Source organism: Adiantum capillus-veneris, chromosome 10 (assembly GCF_014529385.1).
Source record: "Adiantum capillus-veneris isolate H3 chromosome 10, ASM1452938v2, whole genome shotgun sequence".
NCBI lineage: Eukaryota > Viridiplantae > Streptophyta > Polypodiopsida > Polypodiales > Pteridaceae > Adiantum > Adiantum capillus-veneris.
The window spans coordinates 65,659,871-65,672,600 of record NC_140940.1 but is presented as its reverse complement, the minus strand read 5'-3'; the positions used below and the strand labels follow the sequence as shown (position 1 = coordinate 65,672,600).

The 12,730-nt window shown below is 43.1% G+C and overlaps 1 protein-coding gene across 2 annotated transcripts; it reads left to right on the top strand.

Moving 5' to 3' along the window:
- Nucleotides 1-5,514: 5,514 nt before the first annotated feature.
- On the top strand, nucleotides 5,515-10,133 carry LOC147448973 (uncharacterized). 2 transcript variants are annotated; one of them, XM_086521365.1, is made up of 3 exons: nucleotides 7,614-7,748; nucleotides 7,873-7,990; nucleotides 8,074-10,133. In XM_086521365.1, exons 1-3 carry the CDS (start codon nucleotides 7,722-7,724, stop codon nucleotides 8,277-8,279), a joined length of 351 nt encoding a protein of 116 aa, XP_086377491.1. In that variant the 5' UTR covers nucleotides 7,614-7,721; the 3' UTR covers nucleotides 8,280-10,133. The 2 variants fall into 2 exon arrangements, with proteins under 2 accessions (XP_086377490.1, XP_086377491.1); XM_086521364.1 differs by having other exon boundaries at nucleotides 5,515-7,990.
- The last annotated feature ends 2,597 nt before the right edge of the window (nucleotides 10,134-12,730 follow it).

The window sequence follows — 12,730 nt, the reverse complement described above, 5'->3', positions numbered from 1 at the left end:
AGAAAGAGACACGGCACCAATTGCCCAATCTCAAAAAAAGAAGAAAACACGAAGGAAGAGATCGCAAGAAGCAGAAAAGTCAGACCCCAATTCCAAGACCAACATAGGGACTAGTGACGACCCCGTATATAAGAACGACATTGAAGAGGATTCTGATTTAGGTGAAACCATGGAGATCAAAATGACCACTAAGAAAGAAACCAACAAGGAAGATCGTCATGGGCCACAATGGCCAGGATCCAAGAAGAAGATAGGAACTTTGGGTTTTCTTGCTCTTTTTACAAGCCCCCAAGAAAATTTTCCCTCTAAATAACCTGTTTAGTTTTAGATTTTTTCGCATCCGATCAATCCATCATTGGGTTTTCTTGCATTTTTAGCAAGCCCTTAGGTTGGATATTCACTGTTGCTATTGCTAAAGGCTCTATCTTTGCCTTGATAGCCTCTTGGGCTTTGTTGACAGTGAAGTTGGCATTGAGAAAATATTGCACTATTGCTTCTAGGTCAAAGGGAGGCAGATCCGTGAAGGGGGGCTCCTCCTCTTGCCCCTACTCTTGGACCATGACTTTGTTCTGCACGTCAAGTGGTGGTAGCCCTTGGTGTTGCCCCTTGCTTTTTGCGGGCCTCACTTCTGGCTCTTTTAATTGTGCTTGTTGTGCTCCTCTCTCTTCTTCCCATGCTATAGGAATATCCATTGGCTATTCAAGAGCGGCTCCTTGATGTCTTCTAGGTCCGCAGGGACCTGAGTAACTACTTGATGATGATCAAGTTGTCTTTTGGTGCGTCATTCTCTTGCTGTCTTGTCATCAACCTTAGCTTTCTTTGCTTCTTCTTTCTTGGTTGTAGCATTTGTTGGTTGCTTGGTTGTCTGGCTGGTTTGTCCTCTGATCTTCTTTCTTAGTAGGCCTTCTAAGCTATGAGATTACTATTTTCTCTCTCTGCTTCTCGTCGAGCTTGGGAATCTTTTTTTTGGTCTTTGATTTTGTTCTTCACCTATCTTTGCCTTGAGCTCCTCTTGCTCCCTGAATTTTCGTTCCATGTGAGCGATCCTTTGCTCAAGTTGAGTCCTTGGCCGTCTCTCTTGTTCCGACACTTGGAGCTTAATGGCATCCTCATCGATTTTCAAACCGGTGCTCTCTGAACTGGTGGCTCCTTTGTCTCTCAGGTACTCAGGTTGTGTGGTCCTCTTGGCCTTTGACTGTTTGGGTGCAACTACAAGTGTGGGTACTCCCTTGCTCTTCAGTCTTTGCATGATGTCAGACCACTCTGCGGATGTTGGTGCCTCTTGCAGTAAATTGGACTCTCCTACTAGGTATGAAGCTATATTTGTCAGTAATTTTGCCCCTCCAAGGTGCAATACTCGTGTCTGCTTTTCTCATTGTTTGCAATTTGCTGCAACCATGATTATATCAAAGGCCCATTTGGCCACATCAATCTTCAAAACCTTGTGTATCGGCACCATATTATGCAAGGTGGAGGCGAAATTTCTTTGAGGCCTAGTGTATCTTGTTTGCCTGTCAAAATGCACGTGCTGGTGGAGAATTCTCATCAGCATCTTCTTCCTCTTCTCCTTCACACCCTTAAAAGTGAAGAGCTTTACACCACCAAGCTCTTCATCAGAGTAGCCTTGGGGCTTGATTGGTTCTCCCCTTGTCAATTTTGTTATCTGAGTAACAAGTTCTAGGGTGAGGACCATGCCAATCTTCTCTTTTTGTGCATTGATCAGAGTGGCAGTGGCCATATTATCTGCTCCAGTCTTTGTGAGCATTGTGATCATCTCATGGGCTTATCTTACTCTGCTCACACAATGGATGTGCTAGAAACTTTTCTAGGCCAAGTCTAGAGATGGCCTTATTGGCATTGGTCAGAAAATAGGCTATTGTGTTGAATCCTTGAGGCAGTTGAGGTGCTTCCCATCTTCTTCTGACATCTTTTTTTCATGTGGTTGTGAAGACTCTCAACCTTTTTTGCTACTAAGTGAGTTCCGCCACAAAGCAATCCTTTGCCCCTGTGATGTTTGCTATATCGACCTGGGAACTCTCCATGTCTTCCAGCTTGTAGCTAGTGCGTACCCTCATCTTCTTGGAAGTGTTTTTGATCCTGTAGCAATCAAATGACAAAAATCTCAATTTAGATAAATAATTGTCGAATGTTGGCTATTTGTGCATTTAGTTTGTTTGCACATTTTGGTTTTGTTTGTCTTCCTCTATCCAACCATGCCTTGCTTGACCAATTTGGATCACCAAATCCCTATTTTTAGGCAAAAAAGGATCTTGGCCATTCAATACTTGGTCCTGGGTGGTCAAATGCTACCTGACCTATTCTCTTGTGATTATGCTTGGGCTCTCCTCTTTATTTTGGATCTAGGGACTACCCACTTGCTATGGTTTGGGTATCATGTTCACTTGCAAATGCCTAGGTTGGGCTTTGTGGCACCAACCATGCTAGCTATCACCTGAAATTGGTACCTATTGGTTCCTCTTGATGTGTAGAATCCTTTTATGCTTTGCTTGTCCCATTTGGTCTACTGAAATGATCCTATGACACTATTTCCTATTTCTTGCAAGCTGTTTTGCGCTACGTGACCTTATTATGGCATTTTGATGAGGTCCATCTTGGTTGTCCAGCTCCCTATGGTGGTTTCTGAGTTATTCAAGGGTTTCCACATAAATTTAGTACTTTTGGTCACTTGGTAGGAAGTCATTTGATGAAAACGCGCTTAAGATGCACATTTTTCCCTACTTAGAGTTTTATGACAGTTTTTGCCAACTTTCCTATGGCAGTGGCTTCCTTTGGGTGTCTCCAAGCTTATGGTAGCAAAATTCTGGAAGTGCCCCTTTGTTTGCCCTAGTTTTGGCCATTTTCGATAGTTTGTCATGAAATCTGCTAGACCTATGCTGTCTTGACTTTCGGTGGTCCATTTAATGATTTCAAAGGATGGGAGACCTGTACAAGGCATAGGGAAGCTGTATATGTGCCCAGAGCTCACGGGTTCTTGTCTTTGCCTTTGATCCCAGCATTACTTGCACATACCTTATATTCCCCACAGATCTTTAATTTTCATGTTTGACTTCTTATGCCCTATAGATGATAGGTTTGCCTTTCGGGTCACCGTTGCATTTAGGTCAAAATTCGACGTCTTCAATTTACTTCCAAACTGTTTTTAGGAGTTCTTCATGGTATGGCATTCTATTGTTTAGCTTCAGATTTTTCATTGCTTCTCTGCATTTTTAAATTAGAATTTTAGAAAGAAAATCCAAATGATACTTTAAAAATTGTAGTAAATCCAAAATTTAACAAAATAAAGCCAAAAATTAGATAAATATTTAAGACAAAGAAAATAAACTTTTTTCTATATACAAAATAAATAGGCCCTTATTGGTCTATTTTTTGTGCTTTTTCTCAAATTTTGGCCATATTTGACCATATAATAAGAGAAAACTTAAATATAGGAATTATATACAAGAGTATCGGGTTACTTTTGGCCCTAACATGACCTGATCCCCCTTTAAGTACTTATGGACTTCACTTAGCATTTGTTGAAAAATCAAATCACAATAAAACACAACAACATTTAAACCATTGTTAGCGGGTCGCCGCCGCAACGGACGTATGTCGTATAGCTATCTAGCAATAACATAATGTCAATACGCAGGGAAGAGACACGGGACGGGGCACGGAGACTCAATGAGATTGTCAATTTCATAGAAGTGAACCTAAAGAACTACTCATGCATCTACAATAGTAGATCAATCACTTCCTAGTCAAAAAATCAACTTATGTCCAGTCTCATCGCTCTAGGTCATCACCCTTTTCGGCATCCAAACAAATTTGGAATACAAAGAAATCTAAGTAGGGGTATTACAACACCTAAGGGCATAATCCTACCAAATTTTGCAGTCACCTAGGAAGGTACACAAATCATGATCCATCCCAAAAATGTGTAGAAAATCGAAACAAAACTACACGAAAAGGTTCCTTCAAGCTTAGAAACACTCTTTCAATGTCAAAACATAAAAGAATAACCATTTAAGACCTCAAGTCAACTCATTTAGTTCACAAACAAGACATCACGAACCACAACAGAATTGAGAATGATTAGACTTAGATTAAAGAGCAAGAGACAAGGAACACAATGTGCTATTTGGAATCGAATTCTGATTACCAGACAAGGAGAAAGGTTGATTACAAATTGTAGCAGCAATATAACTCTTAGTCGACATCCAATAATTCTCAAAGATAATGATAATGTGTCTTTCAAAACTAAGGGTTTTGACTTAAAAACTTGGGACCCTTTCCCACGGCCATTGGCCACTTTACAAGGCTTGTAGTTTCTAAGTGGGTAATAGAGAATAACAAGCTAAATTACACTTGAGAACCATTATTAACGGAATTACAAGGTTTATTTTGGAAAAAAGGATTCAATACAACAAAGTTTGGAGTGTATCCGGGCTTTTAGGTGACAGTCCGCTGCATCCACCAAACATTTCCCCCTTCCTATTCATTGCACGTTCTCGTGCAATTACATTTGATTGTTGCCTTTAGTAGTTTATCAGTCTTTTTTTCAGCGTCCCTGTGAGTCATCTAAGTTTCTTTACATGTGCTTCAATATCCATCCTTGTTTCTAGCTCTTTGAATGGGTTATTGTTGAGAGTGCTCCGATATGTGAGATGCCTAGCCGGTAAATCCTTGGTCATGGGATTCTTTCAAAAATTCTTGTCATGAATGCCTCCTTGAAGGTTTGCATGTAGTGTGAGGGAAAAAACGTGACTCGTGCATATAATCCCATGATGATGTTTCTGCTGGGAACTTTAGTTTCCAGATTCCAGCATAATCTCTAGTTCCTTCCACAAATACTTGCCAGGGATGCTCCATTGCTTTAATATCATTGAAAGCCGTTGGTACAGCTAAGTTATGTCGGTCCAGAATAATGGCTATAGCCTCGCTATGGAATCATGCAGATACAGGTCGAAGCGGTGGAGTCGATGCCAGATGCCGATAGCAGCAAGCTTGATCATGATGTGTATGCCAGATGTAGCAATTAGCAGGTCAAGTATTGGTTTTTGGTCACTAATGGTCAAAGTGCTTGCAGATGCATGAACATGGACTTTAGCTCCTCTATGGTTCGACCATTGGCTTGTCACTTGAAGGTTTTTGCAGATCCATTTCACGTTAAAGCTAAGACGAGGCCGTCTACCATGATTACATTGAGGGTCGAAGCATCCAATGCTTGTAGCAGCAATATCTATGAATATCAAAGAGATGGTTTGGTTCTAGAAGGCCCATTGTTATCTTCTTGTGGCCGTAACGTCTTCAAATGATGGTAAAATTTTCAAAGCTTTTGGAGGTGATCGACATCCGGTGGGAATGGCAGCTGAGTCACAGGTTAAATAAGCTTAAAAGATGGCCTTGCTATTTTTATAAAAAAAAAGTGAACTTGGTCGTCGTCGGGCGGGTCAAAGACCAGCACCACCTCTGGAGAATCAGAGGGTTTTGTGTGAACCACATGGGCAAGAAGCAGGGCCAAAGTCTGCATGTGCGTCAGTTGGAGGTACCGTCGAGAGGGTTGGAGGCGGACATGGGCTCGCCATGACGATTGGTGTCACCATTGGTGCATGCATGGCAAGGAGCAAGTGGCACCATCTAATTGCGCCGTCAGGTGGCCGCCATGGAACAGCTGCCAAGTTTAGAGGGAGTATGTGGTTGCCATGCAAGGGCGCAGCATGTCTATGGCCAGCAGGTAGCGCAACTAGTTGACTGGAGGGCCAGATGGCAACGAGAAGATAAGGAAAGAGTGGACCCGTTGTGGCATCCTTGCAAGGGCTGAGTCTGTCCATGGCCAACAAGTGGCGGGTCAGTTAAGGGGGAGTTCAAAAAGCAAGTTGAAAGAGCGTGCGGGGGGTCTTTTGGCCAATTAAGGGACTGGCTAAGGACAGTTTTGAGGCCGATGGCTTGAGTTGTAGGAGAGGGAGAACGGGCTGATTGTAGTTTTTGGGCGATTAAGGAAGGGAGTGAAGGGATCTGAAGGTGAGTGAGGAGTAGCAAAGTGCTGCTAAACAGCTTGACAGAAAAGGAGTTGGTGGTAGCATGTATGGTTGCTCTCATCCAATCATAGAATCGCCATCAAAAAAATCCTTCAACCCCGTCTTAAGGGGAGCATTTGTTTGAGGATATCGACCTTGAGTTGAAGACGGACGGCATTCCAAAACGAACGACTAACCTTGTCGCAAGCTCTTCATACTCAAGGTTGTGCTGTAAAAGGAAAAATCAACATCATTAAAGGCAATTCTTGCCGATCGAGAATCACATCGGCTTCTCGTTCTCAAGGTTGCTTTGTTATTTGAAGGACCGATGGCACCATCTTAGTTTTGCATATGCTCCTTTGACAGCTATCATAGTTCCAATTTCAAGCTCCACACTCTATTTGCCTTATCCACCTTGTCTGGGCATCTTTCTTTTCATGCTAGGTTACAATTCGTGTGAGTTCTCCAAATTGTGTGCATAAGCAGAGAGGAAGAGAGAGAAGGGTGGGTATTGTGTGTGCAAAAGGGAGCGAGAGAGGATCTTAGTGGTTGTGACTATGTTATTTGGCTTGAAGTATATGCTATGTGTTGGGTTATTGATGAGTTCATGTTGCTAAGGTGCATTGGATTGGGTGGGTGTAATCAGGAATTGTTCAAATTACGAGCTTGTTAGTAAAGTCATACAAAAAATAGTGTGTGAGTGAGTCTATCTGTGTGGTTAGGGGTGTTGTGAAGTCACTGGGCTATAGAGAGGCATTCACTCAGTGTGTTGTTGCTTTTCCCATTTCCCCCTTTCCATCAGTGGTGCCCCCACTGAGGAGCTACTGATTGCTCCTTGGTGAATTTGAAGACGGTGTCGTGGTTTGAAGAGCAGGATCTAACCAGAATGGCATGGTCGAGTTTGTTGACTTTTACAGGTGTTGAAAATGCAGAAGTTTGGCTGCAAGACGACGGCCTTTTTCTACTCGAGAGCGGCTTGTCAAGAGAAGAGGGAGTGGCCCAAGCTTTCTCGCTCCTGGTTCGTGGAAAAGCAAAGGTATGGTACGAGGGCTTGCAGGCTGAAGAAAAATAGGATTGGATCACATTGGAAGCGGCATTCCGAAGCTGATACAACACACAGTGGAGTGAATTGAAGCAGATGATGGACAACCTAAAGCAAAGCCTTGACGGTGATTTCTGAGCATTCGTGTGGGAGTTCGAGGCCATATGGAGCAAGTTGGTTAAGGTAACTGCTGTAGAGAATGCATATTTTTGTAAGATGACCAAGTTTGTGGACTGCATGCATGTAAAAGTGCGGGATAAAATCGAGATAGATGGACCATGCACATATGAGGAGGCAGTAGCCTATGCGCAGAGTAGGACGAAGAAGCTTTTAAAGAAGCAACAGGCAAATCAGGTTCTAGCGAGTCCATTGGTGTCAAGGCCAATTGCTAGGGAAGAGCTTCAGGTAATCCAACCCTTTGTTGATGCACATGTGGTAGCAGCGGATAGGCGGGATGACAGAGTAGAGACGATACCATGTGGGCCTATGAGCCCTCAACTGCGGAGAGGAGTCTACGGAGTACTGCCTAATGTGCTTGACCAAGTGACTTTCGAAAAGCAAGCAGTGGAGAAGATAGATGAAGTGCCAAAGCCGGTGAGTTTTGTGGAGAAATCCGAGGTGTGTTCGAGCTATAGCAGTGCCTTGGATACGGACAAAACATGGGAAACGGAGTCTGCTTTCTCAAGGTATGAGACATATGATGTTATGCATGTTGATAAGGTGGTCACAAAGCAACAGATTGCAGGTTTAGATACATTTTATGCGGACCAGGGGGTTGGGAAACCCTTTCTCGTGCCTTGTGATGGTCAGGCCATGTTGACTGAAGAAGAATCTCTTGATGAAGATGATTGGGGATTCGATGAGCCGGTGGTCGATGTTGATGACGAGTCGCAGGTTCTGGTTGTTAAAGCTATGGCGGAAATACAAGGTATGCAAGGCTTGCCGCCTTTCCCAGTGATGTTTGAACAGTCTACAGGTGAAGATATGCCAGTGTCTGCTTTGGATGATCAGTTGCCATAGGTTGGTGCCATGCTGTTGACGGATGTGCTGCTGAAGGTTGCTTTGCAAGTGCCGTTATGCCGGTTGCCTTGCTTAAAGGTAATCATGCTATGGAGAGATCTCTAACCGATGGCTGGGAAACAATGCAAGGTGTACAGGCTTGTTTTATGTGTGAAGAAGGTTCATGCATGCAGTTTTTTGAAGGGCTGTGTTGTTAAGAGCTACATACATGGATGGCTTATAGGTTTACAAATGCAAAGCAGGGATGGTTTGTATGTGTTTTACAGGCGGATGATGATGACCAAAGACGCATTTTTGATCCAGGAGGGACTACAATCATGCTTGGGAGAGCCTATGGCTTTCCATTTGACCCAGGCGGGTGTTACGGCGGCAGGCAGTGAATCTCTCTCTATCTATCTACTGCTTCATGTAAATACTATCTATCAACTTCTTATTATGCAATGCTACTTTACCTAAATAATGGTATGGTTGAGCATAAATGCTCAACGACGGGTTGGGCAATGATGGTACAGCTAAGTTATTTCGGTCCATAATACTGGCTATAGCCTCGCTATGGAATCATGCAGATACAGGTCGAAGCGGTGGAGTCGGTGCCAGATGCCGATAGCGGCAAGCTTGATCATGATGTGTATGCCAGATGTAGCAATTAGCAGGTCAAGTATTGGTTTTTGGTCACTAATGGTCAAAGTGCTTGCAGATGCATGAACATGGTCTTCAGCTCCTCTATGGTTCGACCATTGGCTTGCCACTTGAAGGTTTTTGCAGATCCATTTCACGTTAAAGCTAAGACGAGGCCATCTACCATGATTACATTGAGGGTCGAAGCATCCAATGCTTGTAGCGGCAATATCTACGAATATCAAAGAGATGGTTTGGTTCTAGAAGGCCCATTGTTATCTTCTTGTGGCCGTAAAATCCGGGTTGTCTTCAAATGATGGTAAAATTTTCAAAGCTTTTGGAGGTGATCGGCATCCGGTGGGAATGGCAGCTGAGCCGCAGGTTAAATAAGCTTAAAAGATGGCCTTGCTATTTTTATTAAAAAAAAAGTGAACTTGGTCGTCGTCAGGCGGGTCAAAGACCACCAGCGCCACCTGTGGAGGATTAGAGGCAGTTGTGTGCACCACATGGGTAAGAAGCAGGGCCAAAGTCTGCATGCACGTCAGTTGGAGGTACTGCCGAGAGGGTTGGAGGCGGACATGGGCTCGCCAGGACGAGTGGAATCACCGTTGGTGCATGCATGGCAAGGAGCAAGTGGCACCATCTAATTGCGCCGTCAGGTGGCCGCCATGGAACAGTTGCCAAGTTTAGAGGGGGTATGTGGTTGCCATGCAGGGGCGGAGCATGTCTATGGCCAGTAGGTAGCGCAAGCAATTGGCTGGAGGGCCGGATGGCAACGAGAAGATAAGGAAAGAGTGGACCCGCTGTGGCATCCATGCAAGGGCTGAGTTTGTCCATGGCCAACAAGTGGCGGGTCAGTTAAGGGGGAGTTCAAAAAGCAAGTTGAAAGAGCATGCGGGGGGTCTTTTAGCCAATTAAGGGATTGGCTAAGGACAATTTTGAGGTCGATGGCAGGAGTTGTAGGAGAGGGAGAACGGGCTGATTGCAATTTTTGGGCGATTAAGGAAGGGATTGAAGGGGCTGAAGGTGAGTGAGGAGTAGCAAAGCGCTGCTGAACATCTTGACAGAGAAGGATTTGGCGGTAGCATGTATGGTTGCTCTCATCCAATCATAGAATCGCCATCAAAAAAAGCCTTCAACCCCATCTTAAGGGGAGCATTTGTTTGAGGATATCGACCTCGAGTTGAAGACGTGGACGACATTCCAAAACGAACGACTAACCTTGTTGCAAGCTCTTCATACTCAAGGTTGTGCTGTAAGAGGAAAAATCAACATCATTAAAGGCACTTCTTGCTGATCAAGAATCGCATCGACTTCTTGTTCTCAAGTTTGCTTTGTTATTTGAAGGATCGATGGCACCATCTTAGTTTTGTATATGCTCCTTTGACAGCTATCATAGTTCCAATTTCAAGCTCCACATTCTCTTTGCCTAATCCACCTTGTCTGGGCATCTTTCTTTTCGTGCTAGGTTACAATTCGTGTGAGTTCTCTGTGAGTTCTCCGAATTGTGTGTGTAAGCAGAGAGGAAGAGAGAGAAGGGTGGGTACTGTGTGTGAAAAAGGGAGCGAGAGAGGATCTTAGTGGTTGCGACTATGTTATCTCGCTTGAAGTATATGCTATGTGTTGGGTTATTAATGAGTTCATGCTGCTAAGATGCATCATATTGGGTGGGTGTAATCAGGAATTGTTCAAATTACGAGCTTGTTAGTAAAGTCATACAAAAAATAGTGTGTGAGTGAGTCTATCTATGTGGTTAGGGGTGCTGTGAAGTCACTGGGCTATAGAGAGGCATTCACTCAGTGTGTTGGTGCTTTTCCCATTTCCCCCTTTCCACCGTTATGTAGGTGATTAGGATTTTTTCAATCTTCACAAGCATTTGGCATGCAAGATCTGGCACTTCCTTCATGGTGTTGATGACTTTTGAGTGTTTGAATCATATACTTCTCTGAGGGAATTGGTTGTAGCTCTGTCTTTGTCAGTTAGAATTGCTTCCCCATTGTATTGAATGGAGCTAATAAGATCATGGGCTCTTCGAAAATCTGTCCCCATGGCGGTAGTCTTAAGAAGCTCTTCAACTGAAGACATCTGGCCCCTTCTAGCACTTTGGATCTTTGGTGTAATGTCTACTGTTCCTTTGGAAATAGGGTGGCCATCACTATCACTCCATTTGCTGCTTGGAATGTCTCGATGAAAATGTTTACCGATAATTGTTTCCAATTCCTGTTCCATGATGTGAGCTTTCTCGTTTAATAAGATATCAGTGATCTCATAAGGTGCCACCTCCCACTCTTTTTGTGCTTTCGTGTGGGGCATCCTAAGACCAGTTTCGAGTTGATTTTAGGGTTAGGCACTGACCAAAAAAGCTGTTGAGAAACTGAAAAACACAAACTTTGACCATAAAATGAAAAATGAGCATAACGTTGTCAAAAACGACTCCAAATTTGACCAAATTTCACCAGTGCATCTAGGATTACTATAGTCCCAAAGGCATGAGATCCTAGATGAAATCTGGCTCTAAGGTAAATGGATCACGATCCATGTTGGGAAACATTTTGAAGATCTGATGATACCATCTGGTAGGGCTAATCAAGATGATGCCTTGGCCCAAAATTTTGGAGGTTTGGATCACTGGTTAAAAAACTTAGGCCAATTCTTGGCAATTTTCTTCAGACTTAGAGAATTTGGACCTTTTGGTTGGAATTTTGGGATCCAAATGAATTGGTACTTCATGGCTAGACTTGGTATGATGTTCAAAATCAAATGACATGATTTTTTCTTTGTCTGGACAAAAAGGTACATGGATCGCGATCCATGTTGGGAAGGGTATTGGAGCACCCTTTTTCACACATGTTCCTATAGGTCTTCCTAGCACACTAGTGAAATTTTTCCAAGTTTGGACTTGTTTTGCTTGAGTTTACTCAATTTTCCAGTTTATGGTCATATTTGTCCCGTCTTGACCATATTTGTTTTTTGGATCCAATTTTGAGCACTTCCCTTGACTGATATCTGATAGTTCATTGACTCTTGATGATTTATGCCTGAGAACCACTGTGTTGCCCAACTCCCCACCAAGTTTCACCATTTTCAGGATTCATCTGAAGTGAGAAATTGATTATGTCAAAATGGACCCTTTGTAGGCTTAATTAAAGTACCAAATCACTTGGTTTTAATGATTTTAAGATCCACTTTGTACCTAACTTGCATGGTCAGTTATCCCTTTGCCTCCTCCAACCAATGGTCTACTTATGTCCTATTTTTGTCATCAAGGTACATGGATTGCGATCCATTTTGGAACATGTTTTGCAATTCCAAGTAGTAGAGTTTGTTCCTGGGCCCAAATTTTTATTGGATTTAGGGTTTTGGGAACATGGATCGTGATCCATGTTCCAACTCCTTTTGCAACTGTTTTTGCATGGAATAATTCTGCCAGGTGTCAGGAGTCTATTAATGAGAGGATTTTGGGTTTGGACAAGTTTTGGACTCTCCAATTGGCTCTAACAACTTGCAAAATCTTCATCTTGATTTGGATCTGATTTGTTGTTTTAGTGTTTTTGGTGCAGCGTGGAGCATATACACATGTTCTTGTAGGGTTAATGATCACACCTGTTAGATCTGGTGGAGTAAGGGCTACAGTAGTGGTCGCAGCATGCAAAAACAAGGAAAATTTCTCTAAGCTTCTCTAAGCTTCTCTCTCTCTCTCTCTCTCTCTCTCTCTCTCTCTCTCTCTCTCTCTCTCTCTCTCTCTCTCTCTCTCTCTCTCTCTCTCTCTCTCTCTCTCTCTGTGAATGCAAATGAGCTTAACTTGCCCCATTCATAATTACCTCCATCGATCATATCTTCTTGTTCATATCACATGCGGTTCGAATCGATCCTTATTCGGGTATTCAATCAACCAATGGCCTTTAATTTGCAGAAGTGATTTTGAAGACTTTGAGTTATCCTATTGACGAGTTGGTTTTGGTCTCCATTTCCAAATGACTTCTTTTGGTTGTTGATGGTTTGATTGTATTGGCTTTGTTGTCTTGACAAA